Genomic DNA, 18,670 nt, shown 5'->3' on the forward strand with positions numbered 1-18,670 from the left:
AGGGTGTGGTCATTTAATGATGACGCATACGTAATGACGCAATCAGTGTCGTCAGGTATTGAGGTGTGTAGCCCTTCATCCCGTTCATTGCGATACACTCATTTCCTCTCAAAATCATCCTATGGTCTGGCCACTTTAATAAAACCGCTTCCTACGTAAGTGGTTTAAATAAATGTAAAAAGCAAAAAATTAAACAAATACATTTTATATAAAATATTAAAAAAAATTATATATATATATATATATATATATATATATATATATATATATATATGAAGAGTTTGGTTCCAAAACTCTATAAACCCATTTTGATTAATTTGAGTAAAAATGTGTTTTCTTTACCAAGAAAGTGGCAAAATCTAGATTTAGATTTTCAAAGGATTATTATAAAAACGTATTATTTTTTCCCCAAAATTCAATAAATCCATGACACTTTTTTTTTTTTTTTTTTTTCAAAATGCAATTAATCCATCAATATAAAAGTTATTTTTCATATTGAAAATACACAACAAAGTAAGTTGATTCACATAAATGACAGCCTCTGAACTTTGTCAGTACTAATCTTATATGCAGGCATTTGACTAAAAATACATTCAGTCGGCGCTCCCAAAATGAATTCAACGAGTCATCTTGTTAATGTTATAAATGAATTATGTCTCCGTTTGTCATTACCGATTAAAGAGTATCTAGCGCCACCGCACGGTTAAAATAAACACATTTGCAGAGTACATTGGAATTGATTGCAACTACCCAGGGGTGTCGCTATACTGGCGTGACATATCGGCCCTGTCCCAAATGGCACACTCCGGACTTGTGGACTTCCTCAGAGTCCACACTTTGGTGACGTCATGTAGTGCAGACCTATAGGGCCCTTGGCGCGAGTCCACGAGGGCGCATTGAGAGGTATTTTTGGGACAGACTCGATCGTCACGCCGTAAATAACGGTCTGGTTGTTTTTTGACAGGAACTGCAGGTTCGGGGAATATGCTGCCTATTGTTGTTGTTGTTTTTACCATTTTACCTCTCCATACAGAGCCAAATAAACTGAAAGATCATCTCATCAGTCCCTTTATTAGATAAATATCACAAATATCTTATATATAATATTTAGCATTGACAACAGGTTTCTTTTGTTTTGCAACATATCTCCATGTCAACTACACAGCCTGCTTTTGCTTAATATATACATGCTTATTTAAATAATGTATACAGTTGTAAAAATACATAATGTTCCATTTGAACTAAGATTACAATTTTAACACATAATAAACATGTGCGTGAGTTTCAGATGATTTTACAGGTTTAAATATAAATACTAGGTTTACATATAACTCAGTAAAGCCCTGCAATTCGGTTCTATTTATTTAATGAATCGTAATGCGATCGTATTATTAAACGTGCTATTATTATGTTTGAGATATCAACCACTGGTGACCATAATGTTTGTATAAACTGTAGGTAACAACTGGTAAAATGTACACCTAGGTCATAAAAACCGTAATAATACCTACACTTAAATATTTTCTTCTCATCCATGTCATCAATCTCCTCCAATCCGTTGTCTGATTGGCATTTTGCAAGGATTCCTCGGTAGTTAAAGTGCGCGGAGCCTGCATCTAAGAAGACCGCTTCAAGGGTACAAAGGAGGCGCTGCTGAGCACACTTCAAAGCGTTAAAATGCTGAATGGGACGGCCTACGGACTCGTAGACTCGGCGAGCACGCGCAATTTAAGTCCACATGAAGTACGACATTTGGGACAGGGCCTTCCTTGTCTGACAGTGCAGATTTTGACAATCATGTTGTTGTTGCTTTCAGATGTTTATGCCAGAGCAATGCCAGATTCGAGAATTAATCATTCTTGGTCAAACGGCTTTTAAAAACTGTTCATGATTCAGTTTTGGGGACCGTGACAGAAGTTTGATGTTGTCGTGGAACAAGCAACAGCAGGTGCTCCATATTTCCTCCTCCCGAGTGCCTCATCTTCTTAATCTCCTCACGTAACGTTAAATGCTTACATTTCGATGGCTTACGTTTCTTCCCCACCGCAAAAACCACCACAGATTCATCAATGTCGTCAAAATTATTAATTTTTCTGTTTTTGTTGATCACAAAGTACAAAGTAGATAAGGAAAACTAGGAAGCCGTGTGTATTCAGACAAAGACTATAGAATAACTCGGACTTTGATTCAGAGCGCCGCCATTACTGTTTACAGTGCGTGGAATGGTGCGCTGTGATTGGTTGAGCGGATATATCGCATTCTGCAGAGAAGGGAGACTGGCGTTTGTCGCGTTTTGGAAAGAGGAAAAAAACATGACAGAATAAACACGAGTCACGACGGATATCGCATTTTGCGCAAAATTATTAAATGACTTGTCAATACCGACCAGATACAATACTGATATTGGTGGAAAAAATGTTTATCGCGTTTTGGAACCTAACTCTTCATTTATAATGGCCTTGTCATTTCACTCAAAATAAATAAATAAATTAATTAATTTTAACAAATTAAAATGCAGTTTACAGTTTCTCTCCTGTTTTTAGCCTACTCGTCATATTGCATCTAGGCCTATATAGTTTCCAATCTCTTTGCGAGAACCACAATTTATCAAAGGAATCTGATTAGTACATTTTAAGGTCAGATAGATAGATAGATAGATAGATAGATAGATAGATAGATAGATAGATAGATAGATAGATAGATAGATAGATAGATAGATGATTTTCAAACAATATTGCTTTCAGCCCGTCAACACCAGCAGAAATAACTGATAGAGCAGTGCTTAACCAACTGTTATTACACTTTTTTTATCAAAATGGGCCCTGATAGTTTAGAGGTGTAATGTTTATTATTTTAACAGATATTTACTTTGTCTAATGCATTTCAGATCCTGAGAAGAATTTGGTGATTTAAAGGAGTTGTGCCCCATCTGGTGGATAAAAACACAATACATGTCACAATTTATTTTTGTGGCGTAACATTTGACAAAATAAAATTGTCCCATCATTGATCACACTCTCTGTATAATGTAAATAAATGATCATGAACTTCAATGGGTCAATGCTTGAAAATAATAATAATAATTTAATGTCTAATGCATCTGTCACTCTGTTTACATAAGCTTGTACATGTCGTGATATGCATAGATTACCTTTACATTCGTCCAGTCATTCCCACCCCCTAGATGTCACATTGGTTGCTGCTCAAAGTGAACTGTACATCCTTTGGGCATCATAGAAGAATCTCGAGAATCCGGATGTTGTCTAGATAGGCGGCTCGTGAGGTTTTGAAACACAGCCAGTGAAGCACAGCTGCTACAGCGGCATTCATCTGACTCGCAGAGCTCCGGGCGAACCATCTGACATCGCAGGGTTATTCGCTTTGAAAGACAGCAATCAGCCATTTTAGCCCTGGGCGTATATCCATGCCAAAAGAACAAAGCTTCCATGAGGCACAAAGGCAAAAGACCTAGAGTTTTAGACAATAATAAAAACCTGCTCTTTATAAACGCGAGTTGCCTGTTTTCGCGCTGAATTCTAGCATGTGCCACATGTGACGATTATAGGAATGTGGAGCATGGGATCACAACAGCCATTCACCTACAGGTGAGGATTTTATTGTATTTATACATTAATTTTTGGTGCTACTAAATTAGACCTATGATTGTTACTGTTTTTTGTTTAAATGAAATTGCTACAATCTTGTCAGGTGGGAAATATATCACTGACAAAATCAATGTCATTGGTATATTTGATATATGTGATTATAATGATTATATATAGGCTATGCTGTGGTTTATCATCTTAACATTATTGATTTTGTCTTGGAGGAGCTCCAGGTTTGAGCACATTAGAGTTTGATCATATAAAATGCATTTGTATCTTAACTTTTTAGTGATGGAGAACAGCGGAAGTTACTTGAAGACATGTTGTGATTTAGAGAATATTAGAAAGTAGAATTACAGTTACGTTAGTGTAATATTACTTATACCTACAGTTCTCACTGTTTAAATGATGCATTTAATAACAAATAAGACTTATTCAAGTGCTAGTCAGGGATGAGTTCTTCTTGAACTTTGACATCATACATTTCAGACATTATAGCAACTGATAGCTAAACAAACCTAGAACATAGTCATCATGTTTATAATCGAATTGGTAGGTATTTTGTGTGTTTAGGTGAGATAAAGTCATAGGGATTGTATTTTAATACCTAATACAAACACGTTTGCAGATGTAGACTGTGGTTTGATTTACCTGGCTCTTAAAATATGTTGAAAAACTGCTCATCCCTCCTTGAACATGTTTGTGTTTTAACTGTATAATCTCTGTTTAGACTTCAACAGAAGACAATAATAAACTAGCATTTTGAAGGTTTATTATTTGAAGGGCTATTATTTCAAACATATATATGAAGACTTCAGATGCAAAAGCCTCTAAGAGGCATCTGAAATTTTCTTATAAAATTTGCATTTTTATCAAGCTTGTATGTATATGTTCAGTTATTTCACTTTAATGGCAATGAAAAGGACCTATTATTTGCCATTAAAGTGAAATTACTGAACCTAAACATTCAAGCTTGATAAAAATGCTAATTTTAAAAAAAAATTTCAGACAGCACTTAGAGGCATCTGAAGTCTTCATATATATATATATATATATTGTTTTGTGACACTTAAAATCCCTTTGCTAGGATTGTTAAAGAAGTAAGTAACCAGACAGGTGCTGATTCATTACATAATACTGAATCATCATTAGCTTTCTTTGATGAGTAAATGTGAAATTGCTCTTTAAGAAGTTAAAAAAAAAATGTTGAACATTAATAAACACCCCATATATTATTTTTCATATTATCTTGCTAATCAAATGCAATTTTACATTATGCAAGGCCCTGATTATCAGAGATTGCTCAGTGTTAAATCTGTCACATCTCCTGCGCTCTTATTTTAACAGTGCATCTAGTTTAAGTTGCCATGGTAGCATTAATCCTAATATTTTCTTCTGTGGTGGTGATACTTTTTCCATTTGTTAATTCGCAAAAGGATGGCACTGTGACTGCACTCTCAGCTTTCAAAGAGTATAGGAGAGAGAAGCAGTCCAATATCTACCTATCTTTGTGCTAAGTGAAAAAGCACACTGAGGATTTTTTTCACAGCTGAAGATATCCATGAGTCACCATATTTTGCTGCATGGTAACAAGCTGTCATAGCAACTGTAGCACAGATTCTGGAACGAATAACCGTGTTATTTGGACAGAGATGCTGAAGTATATTCGATAATCTCCATGGAAATGCACAGGGCACAGTAACCGTGTTAATAGATTAGGAAGAATACGTTAGGGATTCTAAGGCAAGGAGTTGTAGCCAAAGCCAGTGTTGAGTAACTGAAAACAAAAAGACTCCGTCTGTATTGACCCAGTGTCCCTTCAATCTGATGCCAGATATGATGTTTCTTGCTCCTCAGCTTGGAATCATCTTGGGAGATGACAGATGGATGCATAGGAAGGATCGAAGTCTGCAAAGCAACGTCGTAAACTCACCATGGACCAGGGCTTCAGTTTCAGCACACTGGTGAGTGGCGTTGAGGGAGGAGGAGGGTGGTGGGGGACAGCTGATATTACTCGGAGGTGGGTCGCAGGGACAGAATGGCTTCCTCTGACTCACTCCCATTAGTATTCCCATTGCAGCTGCTCCGTCATTCAGATCCCTCCATCCTGGAGTGGGCGAGATGGAAGAACGGATGTAGCCCCCTTCACACTTTGCTTCCCCTCTTCATGAATGCATTATCAAAATAGTCTTCTTATTCTGGCCACCTAGAATCCTCTTCTCCAACAATAGTGCAGAGACTTTTAATTTGGCTCTCCACCAGCATTCGCAGATTTTTGTGTGCGTATTGCATACTGTTCAAAAGTCAAGCAAGCTGTCATGTCCAACAAGTCTAACAGCTCGGCAGGCCCTTATTGGTGTCCATCGGTGTCCTGCTGCATGTTGATTAGACGCCCACTCTTTTCAGTCACCCTAAAACAGAGGCTCTGTTTAGTCATTAGCATGGGAGCTGGAAGCGAACTCAGCGTGGGTGTTGCCGTGTGTTCCGGTTTGCGCAAGCTGGGTGATGAACAGAGCTTATGTTGTGTGTATCGGAGGCCTGTGATGTCTTTGGGACTAAATTCCCTGTGCCGCTGGCGTACTGGGACCGATGCTACTGTAGTTCAGTTTGTCTATCTAGAGCAATGTTACTTGGCAGAGCTATAAAGTGGCTCACCAGACACTTTCTAAATGTCAGAAATCTAGAAAGATGAGCAGGGGGGGAAATTCGGCATACAAAATAAGCTAAAAAAGTATTAAATGGAGGGCATTGTCCAAAATGACATCACTATATGTGTCTGTAATAGTAGTTCGTAGCTGATAAACAGCTTGTCTGTTACGTCACCATGTACTCATGATTCGCATGTCCTCTCCGTTTACAGAAGAAGTTAGCAGCCGAGCCGGATCACACTGACGTCACTCTGCCGGCGGTGGAACGTGTACGGGCCCTCAGCAAAATGGGCTATAACATAGAAATAAATGAAGACATCGCCCCGAGACGCTACTTCCGCTCTGGTGTGGAGATGGAACGTATGGCAGCTGTTTATCTAGAGGAGGGCAGTCTGGAGAATGCCTTTGTCCTCTACAATAAGTTCATCACGTATGTTTACATTTAAATTATTATTATTTTTTATTTATTTTTCTTATTTCTATCAATGCATTCTCCAAACCGATTGTCCTATGTCAATAGAACAGGGATGCTGGAACCTAACCCACCGTCTCTGGCCTTTCTGTTTTGTTGTTTTTTTGTTTTGTTTTCTCAGCTGTATCTGTAATTTCATTCTTCTGTCATAATATGCATTATGTAATTCACGGCCATCAATCCTCAGCTCTATTTTCCTATTTCACTCCTGCGCAGTTTATTTGTTGAGAAACTCCCCAGTCACAGGGATTATCAGCAGTGCAACGTCCCTGAGAAGCAAGTGATAATGAAGGTAAGCCCCTGGCATGTTACTCACAGGAACTGATGGAGCCCTGTGGCGCTCAGCCCACTGTAAATCTGATTAGCATCATGCTCAATTACCTTGGCCTAGTCAGGCTCCCAACTGCTCACATGGTGGGTTTGCCTTGTGTTGGCACATGCTCTGCTTTCATTTCAACATGGTGACATGAAAATGACCTCCGTCAAAAGGTTGCTCCTAGTCACCTGTTTTAAATATTGTTTAAAGGTGCCCTAGATTCAAAAATGGAATTGACCTTGACATAGTTAAATAACAAGAGTTCAGTACATGGAAAAGACATACAGTGAGTCTCAAACTCCATTGTTTCCTCCTTCTTATATAAATCTAATTTGTTTAAAAGACCTCTGAAGAACAGGCGAATCTCAATATAACACCGACTGTTGCGTAACAGTCGGGTGTACGCCCCCAATATTTGCATATGCCAGCCCATGTTCCCAACATTATGAAAGGCATTAGACAAGGGCAGCCAGTATTAACGTCTGGATGAAAGGCATTAGACAAGGGCAGAACGTCTGGATGTGCACAGCTGAATCAACAGACTAGGTAAGCAAGCAAGGACAATAGCAAAAAATGGCAGATGGAGCAATAATAACTGACATGATAACATGATATTTTTAGTGATATTTGTAAATAGTCTTTCTAAATGTTTCGTTAGCATGTTACTAATGTACTGTTAAATGTGGTTAAAGTTACCATTGTTTCTTACTGTATTCACGGAGACAAGAGCCATCGCTATTTTCATTTTTAAACACTTGCAGTCTGTATAATGCATTAACACAACTTCATTCTTTATAAATCTCTCCAACAGTGTAGCATTAGCCGTTAGCCACAGAGCATAGCCTCAAACTCATGCAGAATCAATGTAAACATCAAAATAAACACTGTACTTACGCAATTAGACATGCTGCATGACGAACACTTTGTAAAGATCCATTTTGAGGGTTATATTAGCTGTTTGAACTTTTTTTTAATGTTTTTTATGGCAAGTGGGAGCTCTTGGGGCATGGAGCATGGGATTTAAAGGGCCACACACCCTAAATTGGCTCATTCCTAATTATGCCCCAAAATAGGCAGTTAAAAAAATTAATTAAAAAAAATCTATGGGGTATTTTGAGCTGAAACTTCACAGACACATTCAGGGGACAACTTAGACTTATATTACATCTTTTTAAAAAAAGTTCTAGGGCACCTTAAAAGACAAATTTCTATTTAAAGTTTTTTTTTTATTATTATTATTTTTATGGATGGGATGTTCAAATGCATTTTCTCTCTTTTGTTTGGTGCCTGATGGGCCCCTTATGTTCACTTGTCAGTTCACTAGAATATTTAAAAACTTCATAAAATGGCTTGATGAATAGTTTTCTTGTTTGACAATGTATTTCCTATTGAAAAAGGATGTTAAGATGGGCCATATCTAAGAACTTGTTTCAAACCAATACCCTGAAGTTTGTCAAAACCATTAACCATGATTTGCTACTTTCAGTTGTCTCTTGCAAGTGGTATTGCTAAAGAGGCATTCATGCTCTAGAGGTCTTTATTAAACCAAAATGTTTAGTGCAGCATGAGTCATCAATGTATTTGATTTGTTTTTGTAGCAAAATTGTCTAACTTTTGCTAAATATCTGCAAAAAAGGTGTTTGTGTCCACTAGCATATAAATAGCTTATTGTAGCAGACAGTCGAGCCACAAAAATGTTCATTTCTTTAACCTAATGATCTTAGTGTTTCGTAATGGTCCTTAAATCCAAAAAAAGATGAGTAATTAAAGCGTCTCTATTCCCAGCTTTAGAAAAATCATTATGTCCCTGAAAGCTTTAGCTAGCACATATTGATCTGGTACTTGCTGTCTGTAACATAACCCTTAATGTTTGTTCCATTATCTGTTCATTATGTTCAGAAATTACAGGAGGTTGCTTTTCCACGAAAGGACCAATTGAAGAGACTTCTCCATGAGAAATACAGCAAAGAACACAGTGAATATCTGAAGAGTCAGGTACATTAGACTGAGCACTTTTAGCACTGCTTATTAAATGCCTGTTAATCAAATTTCAGATTCACTTGATTATCGTGGATAATGATTAAGATTCACTTCATTATTGTGCAGTCTCAAGCCATGGCTGTTGACATGTGTGGTGAACGGCTGCAGAAGATGTCTTTGTTGGAGGAAGAACGGCAACGTGTGGCACAGCTCAGGAAGATGCAAATCGAGTCCGAACAGTTTCGCTACTTCGAGGACCAACTGCGTAGACAGGAGCTGGCCAGTCGCAGGGATGAGGCTGTCCCCAAAGTGCCTGAACAAACTGATGGGTCCTGCTTATCCCAGACCCCGAGAAACCATGTACGCCTTGACCCCAATCGTAACAAACCAGCGACCCCCATCCCCAAACCGGCAGCCACTTTAGCAGCTGTACAGAGTGAGTGACCTCATTTAGCTCGTATTTGCTTGATATTCATTTTAGTGATTTATTACTCTGCTCTCTCATTAGTCAGCTGTGGTATTTTTATTTTGTATTGACTGTTAAACTGCATATTAGACCACTGCTCCATTTATGTTCTTATATAATCAAAGAATTCATGTTCATTTATTTACACTACTATTTGGTGTCAGTATGATTGTTTTAATGTTTTTGAAAGAACTCTCACAACTCTGCATTTATTTGATCGAAAATGCAGCGCAAACTAATATTATGAAATACTATTGCAATTAAAAAAAAATTTCTGTTTGAATATGATTAATTTATTCTTATGATGCAAAACTGAATTTTCAGAAGCAAATACACTACTCTTCAGTGTCACATGATCCTTCAAAAAATGTTCTGATTCGGTGCTGAATATTTTTGGGAATATCGTGATCTCCAAGACCGCAACCTTTTTAAATCTATAAATAATGTTTAAATGTATAAATAGAACGTTTAAAGAACAGAATTTATTTGAAATAGAAATATTTTGTATAAATATCTTTGTCACTTTTGATCCATTTCATGCATCCTTGCTTAAACCATTAAATTCTTAAAAAAAAAAAAAAAAATAGTGTGTATTCATTCATCAATAAACTGGATATTGTACAGTTAGACAGTCATTAATGCAAAATAAACCACTTCAGGATGATACAAAGTTTATTTTGCAATAATGGCTCTCACTGAACATGAATAATTACTTGTGTTATAAGCAGTACTACAGTTTGTTTCTATGTGTTTCTAGATCAGCGTGTGGAAGGCCTGAGGCGGGTTTTAATCCCACGAGACCTGACTTACAGGTTCCTTATGCTGGCTGACAGTAACACGGCGAGAGGAATTGAGACATGTGGCGTTCTCTGTGGAAAACTGGTAAGGCCTTAGCTGGATCAAACCTCCTCTCTGTAGGTGTGAGATTCTTTTGTTCCAGCCCTTTTTTCCAGCTGTGACTAAAGCTGAATTTCCTGAATTATGATGATCCTTTGAAGTGAGCGTGAATATAGTTTGGGGAGTGAATGATGACAGAATTTTCATTTTGAACTATAACTTTAATTGTCAATTGTAATTTTTTTCTTTGGCTTTGGAAATAGGAGCTTAGGTGTTGCACAATCTGAGTAAATACTAGGTGTGGATGTGGACTTCCTCATACTTTCACCACACATGCAATAGTGTCACTATTTATGGCCATTACAGTATTTCAGTGTATTATTTACGAACCACCTGCAATCCATCTTCAGTGGTGTGAAAAAGTGTTTGCCCCCTTCCTGATTTTTTAAATTTTTTTTGCATGTTTATCTCACTTTAATGTTTCATATCATCAAACAAATTTTTATATATTAATCAAAAATAACACAAGTAAACACAACATGCAGTTTTTAAAGTTTTATTATGAAGGGGGAAAAAATCCAAACACACATGGACCTGTGTGAAAAAGTGCTTGCCCCCCCATTAAAACATAACTTAACTGTGGTTTATCACACCTGAATTCAGTTTCTCTAGCCACACCCAGGCCTGATTACTGCCACACCTGTTCGCAATCAAGAAATCACTTAAATAGGACTTGCCTGACAAAGTGAAGCAGACCAAAAGATCCTCAAAAGCTACACATCATGTTGAGATCCAAAGTAATTCAGGAACAAGAGAAAGAAAGTAATTGAGATCTATCAGTCTGGAAAAGGTTATAAAGCCATTTCTAAGGCTTTGGGACTCCAGCGAACCACAGTGAAAGCCAGTATCCACAAATGGCGAAAACATGGAACAGTGGTGAACCTTCCCAGGAGTGGCCGGCCGACCAAAATTACCCCAAGAGTGCAGCGACGACTCATCCAAGAGGTCACAAAAGACCCCACAACAACATCCAAAGAACTGCAGGCCTCACTTGCCTCAGTTAAGGTCAGTGTTCATGACTCCACCATAAGAAAGAGACTCGGCAAAAATGGCCTGCATGGCAGAGTTCTAAGACGAAAACCACTGCTGAGCAAAAATAACATAAAGGCTCGTCTCAGCTTTGCCAGAAAACATCTTGATAATCCCCAAGACTTTTGGGAAAATACTCTGTGGACTGATGAGACAAGAGTTGAACTTTTTGGAAGGTGTGTGTCCCAATACATCTGACTTAAAAGTAACACAGCATTTCAGAAAAAGAACATCATACCACCAGTAAAATATGGTGGTGGTAGTGCGATGGTCCGGAGCTGTTTTTCTGCTTCAGGACCTGGAAGATTTGCTGTGGTAAATGGAACCATGAATTCTGCTGTCTACCAAAAAAGGACAATGTCCAGCCATCTGTTCGTGACCTCAAGCTGAAGCAAACTTGGTTTCTGCTGCAGGACAATGATCCAAAACACACCAGCAAGTCCACCTCTAAATGGCTGAAGAAAAACAAAATGAAGAATTTGGAGTGGCCTAGTCAAAGTCCTGACCTCAATCCTATTGAGATGCTGTGGCTTGACCTTTAAAAAGGCATTTCATGCTCAAACGCGCCAATGTGGCTGAATTACAACAATTCTGCAGATGAGTGGGCCAAAATTCCTCCACAGCGCCGTAACAGACTCATTGGAAGTTATCGCAAACGCTTGATTGCAGTTGTTGCTGCTAAGGGTGGCCCAACCAGTTATTAGGTTTAGGGGGCAAGCACTTTTTCACACAGGGCCATGTGGGTTTGGATTTTGTTTTCCCTTCATAAAAAAAAAAAAAAACTTGAATGTTGTGTTTACTTGTTATCTTTGATTAATATTTAAATTTGTTTGATGATCTGAAACATTAAAGTGTGAGAAACTTTAAAAAAAAAAATCAGGAAGGGGGCAAAGAGTTTTTCACACCACTGTATATATTGCAGTGACTGGCTTCGGCCTAGCATTTTTTTTTAATCCCTGATTTGTCTAAATGTGAGCGTTTCTCCCCTTTTTACACTCTTATCACTTGCTTCACCTCTCTGTCAATCCAAATATCCTCTATGGGAACCTGCTGCACAGCTCCCATAGAGAATGAATGGGTCATTTAACTTGTGTCAAAGGACACATACCATAATTGTGGGATGCTGTGTCAGCCTGATATGCAGTGTGTTAATAGACAAACTGGAATCTGTCTTTTTTTTTTTTGTTGTTGTTGTTTGTCCTGTAGACGCACAATGAGTTTGTGCTGACCCATGTGATCGTCCCCAAGCAGTCCGCCGGTCCTGACTACTGTGACATGGAGAATGTGGAAGAGCTGTTCAGTTACCAGGACCATCATAACCTCCTGACCTTGGGCTGGATCCATGTGAGTGTCTCTTTTTCTGGCTCTCGCATATTGTCATGCAGGTGAAAAGCTTGCTGTCAGACCCACACAGAATCTGAGCCTGCAGAAAGCGCCACAGATTTCCATAGAATTTGAGTAGTCATCGTTCACATGCCTTGCCTTTTGTGTGTTCATTTAGTTAATATTTTGGCTAATTTTATTATAGCAATAAGAGCATACACTCCATTTAACTAATTATTTTTTAACAATTATTTTTTGTTTGTTTAAACAAACTACAGATTTCTTCAACAGGAAAAATGGGAAAATAATCTGCAGATTTTGTATGGGCCTGGTCATTTCTAATAAAACATTACAGGGTTATATGCTTTTTAGGCTGTTTAGCACCAAGTCTTTGGTAGTACGGAGTTTGAAACTTGACTGTGTTATGTACGTGTTTTTTTTACGTACGTCACAGTGCGCGCTTCACCAGAGTCAAAGAGGCATGTGCACTCTGATGTAAACCACTCCAACACGCATGAGCGGCATGGTGGCAGCATGAACAAGTGAAGGAGATACGCTGAATGAAAATGCACATTCACTCTCTAACAGTAGATGGCGCTTATGGAACAGCAGAAATGCAGCTGTTACCCTGGTAACCTCGTAAATATAGCAGGCTGTGCTACTTTCTGTTTCTGAGTAGTATTTAAATGTTTCAAACAGCCATTCAGTCATTTGACATGTAATTTGATCAGTCACATTACATCCAGTTAGGCATGTTGGATTCAAACTTTTACTAAGCACTGTTACATGTTTTAAGATGTTACATGTTGTCCTATGTTTACTATTTGTATATTTTTAGTATGGAGAACTGAGTTGAGTTGAGTACTGTTTACGTATAATACATATAATATAGTGTATTTTGAATGGGCAAGTTTGTTCTTTATGTGTGCACTGTATTAATTTTCATTTATTCTGGTCTTAAAAAGGTCTTAATGTCTTAAATTTGTGCAGCAACCCTTAACTAATCCTTAATTAATACTTTTTTTCATCGAGAATGCATTAAATTGATCAAACATGACAGTAAAGACATTTTTAATGTTACAAAACATTTCTATTTCAAATAAATGCTGTTCTTTTGAAATGAAAAAAATAATTAGAAATGTTTACAGAGCACAAAATTAGCACATTAGAATGTTTGATGAAGGATCATGTGACACTGAAGACTGGAGCAAGAGCTGCTAAGAAATTAAGTTTTGCCATTATGGGAATAAATTGATTTTAAAATACTGTATATTCAAATAGAAAACATTTAACTCAAATAGATAACATTTAACACTTTAAATTGTAATGATATATCACAATTTTACTGTTTTTACTGCATTTGTGGTTAAATAAATGTAGCCTTGGTGAGCATAAGAGACTTCTTTCAAAAACATTTTAAAAAATCTTTACTGAGCCCACATTTTTGAACACTAGGCTACTTAGTGGTAGGCCACATACTTAACTGATTCTGCAACCCAGTTGTATTCATTCATTATTTGCATAATCAAATATGATTGAGCATCAATTTTAAGGATCACCATGGAAACTCTGTTTAACAATATACTGAGCTTTTATTCTTAGGGCCAGATTTACTAACAGCTTGCACCAGTGCAAACCCTCTTGGCCTTAAAAAAAAAACTACTGTCAGGAAGGATTTACTAAAGACACGCACTGAAAAATTAGTGATGAAAAGGCATGGACACAGTTGTTTTCGCGGCTGATGTTATTGCATATGCATTTGTAGGAGATTCCCTTTCAGATGCAGAATTTATGGGAGGAACGTATTTAAATAAATCATGCAAGGTGATTTACTAAGGTTTGTGGTAGTCAATTTACTGGTATTTGTTTCACTATTTAACGCCGAAAAAAAGCATGTCTTAATTTTGTGCTTGACATGTCTGCATTTGTTCTTTAAAGGTACACTATGTACCTCTAGCGGTTAAAAAAATAAAATTGCATGCATTTTGTGTACGAATATTGTTTTGGTTGTGCTTCGGCTCTGCATGACTGTGCAGATGAATATGGTTATTCTACTACTCATAAAAAATTCACTGCTAGGTTTAAGAGCTATAACCAGTTAAGATGGAGAGGATCTCAAGCCAACTAGCCCATTGATGATAAATTCCAGCACAGTCCAACATGAAATGACCTTTTAGAATAGATAATGCTTTACAATTAACTCTTTTAAAGAGCTACATCTGACAATTTATCTGTTCAATAAAATATCTTACTCGCCTGTTGAGTAATAAAAACACAATCTCCGCATCGCTTTTCCATTTCAACTTTTTGAAACATTTCAAATCCCTCAATGTTCGCCATCTCCAAAAAGCCAAGCCAATGTTGATTCTCATTTTAATACGAGCTCTGTCGCGTTTAGTTTTTGTTAGCAGGAGCTCCTCTGTTCAGCGTTTTATTTTAAAACAGGTGATTCCCCGGAGGTTGGAGATTTAGCGTGCTCCATGTCAACATTTCTTGCTCGTTGTGACAAATAACTTATGCCACTCCCACAACGTACATGCGTGATAAGAAGCAGGAGCAACTTTTCTCTATTTAAAGATGACAAGGCATACACGGGCGAGTGTATGGATGCAATTTCCAGAGAAAACAATCCCGCCCGGTCTAAAATTAGTGTTACATAGTGTACATTTAATTTGTGCATTATCAGTAGATAATGTAGGGAACTTTGCAGTCCCATTGGTGCTTTTATGGGATTACAGTCTCACGCTTATTTGCCCTGTTTAGTAAATCTTCCCATAGTCTCTAGTCACCTGCTGTTTATTTTGCATGGATAATTATTTCATGGTTGCATGAGAATAAGGGGCTACTAAATGATGATAATATGAATATTTGCATGTTTGACTCACAGACACACCCGACACAGACGGCCTTCCTCTCCAGCGTGGATCTACACACACACAGCTCTTATCAGCTCATGCTACCTGAGGCCATTGCTATTGTTTGCGCACCTAAACATAATGAGTGAGTATGACACTCACAAAACTCCCACACCCTTCATTGTTTTCACACAACCTCAAGGCTTTTTCCATCCAAAGCCTATAAAGGATTTGCTCTACTGCAAATCAATGCAGATTATTGTCTTTTTTAACAATAGATTTTTGGTTGTTTAAAAAGTGATGCATTTGAACATCCATGAATTATTTCAGTACTCTTGTCATTAAAGACCAACATTTATTCAAGGCAAATAAATTCAATGAATATCTTCCATTAGACAATGATTAAACTACACCATGCAAATATATTCTATATTTTATTTTTCATTTTCTACAGTAACATAGGATGTTTTTCAATGTTCAGATTGCTGCAATATAAAGAAGAAATGTTAGATAGATGGATTGATTGATTATAAAAAGTTTATATATATAAATTATATATATAAATATTAAAATAAATATACAATATATAAAAATATTAAAGGGATAGTTCACCCAAAAATGAAAATCTAGCCATTGACTTCCATTAAAATAAAGTAAACTGTGACATATTATACCCAAAAATTAAAATTCAGTAATATTGATATAAATTTGGAACCAAAAATTTAAACACTTTGACCTGACTATGTTTTGCTTAAGTGTTATCTGACATAATTAAGATTATTTTTTTTCTGACAGTTAAATTCTGTGATCTTGTCATATTTTACCATTCAAGGTATCTGAATAAATTTTGGTTTGACTGTGTATGTATGTGTGTGTGTGTGTGTATAATAAATAAATAAACACACATATATATATATATATATATATATGTATATATATATATATATATATGTATTTATATATATATATATATATATATATATATATATATGTATATATATATGTATATATATATATATATATGTATGTGTGTGTGTGTGTATATATACTATTCATAATGTGTATATTTATATATATATACACACACACATACACACATGTATGTATATGTATATGTGTGTGTGTGTATATATATATATATATATATATATATATATATATATATATATATATATATATATATATATATATATATATATATATATATGTGTGTGTATATATATTCTATTATATATATGTATATGTAGTGTGTATATATATATATTCTATTATATAACAGATCATTGAGATATCTCATTTTGCTGCTACAGCACGGGAGTGTTCCGACTCACCAGCGCTGGAATGGGAGAAGTGGCTGGATGCAGATTGAAAGGTTTTCACCCCCACTCTAAAGACCCCCCTCTGTTCACTGTAAGAACCGTTTGTTTCCAATCAGTTTCTGTACTGTATATGCCTTCTGTTGTGAATGTTGACATCAAAAGTGAAACACCATCAGAGAAGTGAAAAATTACTTTTTCTATTTGCAGATTTGCAAGCACATTGTGGTGAAGGACTCGAAAACGACAGTTCTGGACCTCAGGTGACAGAGGAAGAGGGGAAATACTTCAGTATCAGCAAACCATTGAGAATATCTATTTATATCTTTCTTTACTTGAAGGCTTTTTTGTATTTATTTATTTTACAAAAAGGTACTGTGAAACTGAATCCCTCAGCTGCACAGTTTGCTGTGAGCAGGTTTACTGAAGCTACTGAGATGTTCCAATGGTGTTTTTTAGATCATTGTGCGCTTTTTGTTTGTGGCCAGGTGTTATTCAAAAATGTTGTGGTCAGATTGTACTGTCTAGTATGATCTGAACTGCTGTTTGGTTTTTTGTCCTCAAGGTGGCGTCATTTATCAAGGCATACTATGAGGCTGCTACAATGTGAATTGTTTTCAGGAATTTTTAAAAGGAAGTTGTGTGTGTGATTTGCATCGATATCCATTGATATCACTTGCAGTTCTCACTGTAACACAATCTACACAGAATAAGTGATATTTCTTTTTAAAACTAACTGAATTTTCTAGTACAAAAATATAATAAATTGCTATGAGAGTCATTTCTAGGCCTTACTATGTATTGTATCATTTTTAGTGATTGAATAGTTAATAATTATGCTTTGTAAGGCAGTAAATCTACCTTAAAATAATGCAACACATACTTCACTTTAGGCTTTCAGTTCAGAGACAATTTCAGGAAAACCGAAAAAAGTCTTTCAACTTAAGCCCAGTGACGCAATATGAAGTTGGCCAGTGGGCTGACTGTTTTATTTTCCAAGTTCAGTGTTGTTTCCAGTATGGATCAGATTACAAGGAAAGGATTTTTGAAAAGCATAAACAAGATTGGGATCTCTTAGCCCACACCAAAGCTCCCATTACAGAATAAGCAAAGATTCTTAAGGGCCTTGACTGCACTAATCTCAGGGTACCATTCCCTCATTTTAACAACCTGATTTTTGTCTCCACTACTTTTATGGAAATTTTTTATCAGCAGAAGATGAAACTTCATGTATGATGACAAATTATGAACTTATCCATGCAGTTCAGAGAGTATATCATGTATTTGTGGTACAGTGTGGCATTGGATTGTTTCTCCAGTATGTGGCTGTGTGCCAGTGGCTTTGTGCACAGGGCAGTACAAGGAGGCTTATGTGTCTGTACATGCACCATTTCTTTCCGCAGCTCATTTGTTAATAAAAAGGAAAAAAAGACCTCTGCTTTGAATTGCCATGACTTTTTTTTTTGTTAATCTGTAAATGATTTTGGACTGAAGTGTAACACTTCTGCAGTTTCCCAATTCAATTGACGCATGAAGAATGATGAAATGAGGAGCAATCAATTAGCAGGATTCATCACAGGTAAAAGATTGCTCACACATGCTTCAACATATCCGGTGTTCTTTGAATCCAGTGTTTTTTAGGTTTGAAAGCCACCGCTTTAAAGGTTCTAGGTTTTACATGATGGTAGGAGCCCTGTATATACAGTAATTATAACAAATTCACACAAATGACAGTATAGAGCAGAGGTATTCAAACTCAGTCC

At 36.7% G+C, this 18,670-nt stretch overlaps 1 protein-coding gene across 4 annotated transcripts; it reads left to right on the forward strand.

Annotated features, from left to right (window-relative positions):
- The first annotated feature begins 3,159 nt into the window (after positions 1-3,159).
- Positions 3,160-18,418, forward strand: stambpl1 (STAM binding protein-like 1). 4 transcript variants are annotated; one of them, XM_067368990.1, is made up of 11 exons: positions 3,161-3,605; positions 5,463-5,569; positions 6,466-6,683; positions 6,942-7,017; positions 8,941-9,036; positions 9,148-9,457; positions 10,245-10,369; positions 12,620-12,757; positions 15,624-15,736; positions 16,902-17,001; positions 17,118-18,418. In XM_067368990.1, the coding sequence occupies exons 2-11, from the start codon at positions 5,540-5,542 to the stop codon at positions 17,172-17,174; spliced, it is 1,263 nt and encodes a 420-aa protein (XP_067225091.1). In that variant the 5' UTR covers positions 3,161-3,605; positions 5,463-5,539; the 3' UTR covers positions 17,175-18,418. The 4 variants fall into 4 exon arrangements, 2 of the variants coding, with proteins under 2 accessions (XP_067225091.1, XP_067225092.1); XR_010892633.1 differs by lacking the exon at positions 17,118-18,418 and having other exon boundaries at positions 3,160-3,605; positions 13,191-15,736; positions 16,902-16,937; XR_010892634.1 differs by lacking the exons at positions 16,902-17,001; positions 17,118-18,418 and adding an exon at positions 13,191-13,367 and having other exon boundaries at positions 3,160-3,605.
- Positions 18,419-18,670: the final 252 nt, after the last annotated feature.

Source organism: Chanodichthys erythropterus, chromosome 19, assembly GCF_024489055.1.
Source record: "Chanodichthys erythropterus isolate Z2021 chromosome 19, ASM2448905v1, whole genome shotgun sequence".
Classification (NCBI taxonomy): domain Eukaryota; kingdom Metazoa; phylum Chordata; class Actinopteri; order Cypriniformes; family Xenocyprididae; genus Chanodichthys; species Chanodichthys erythropterus.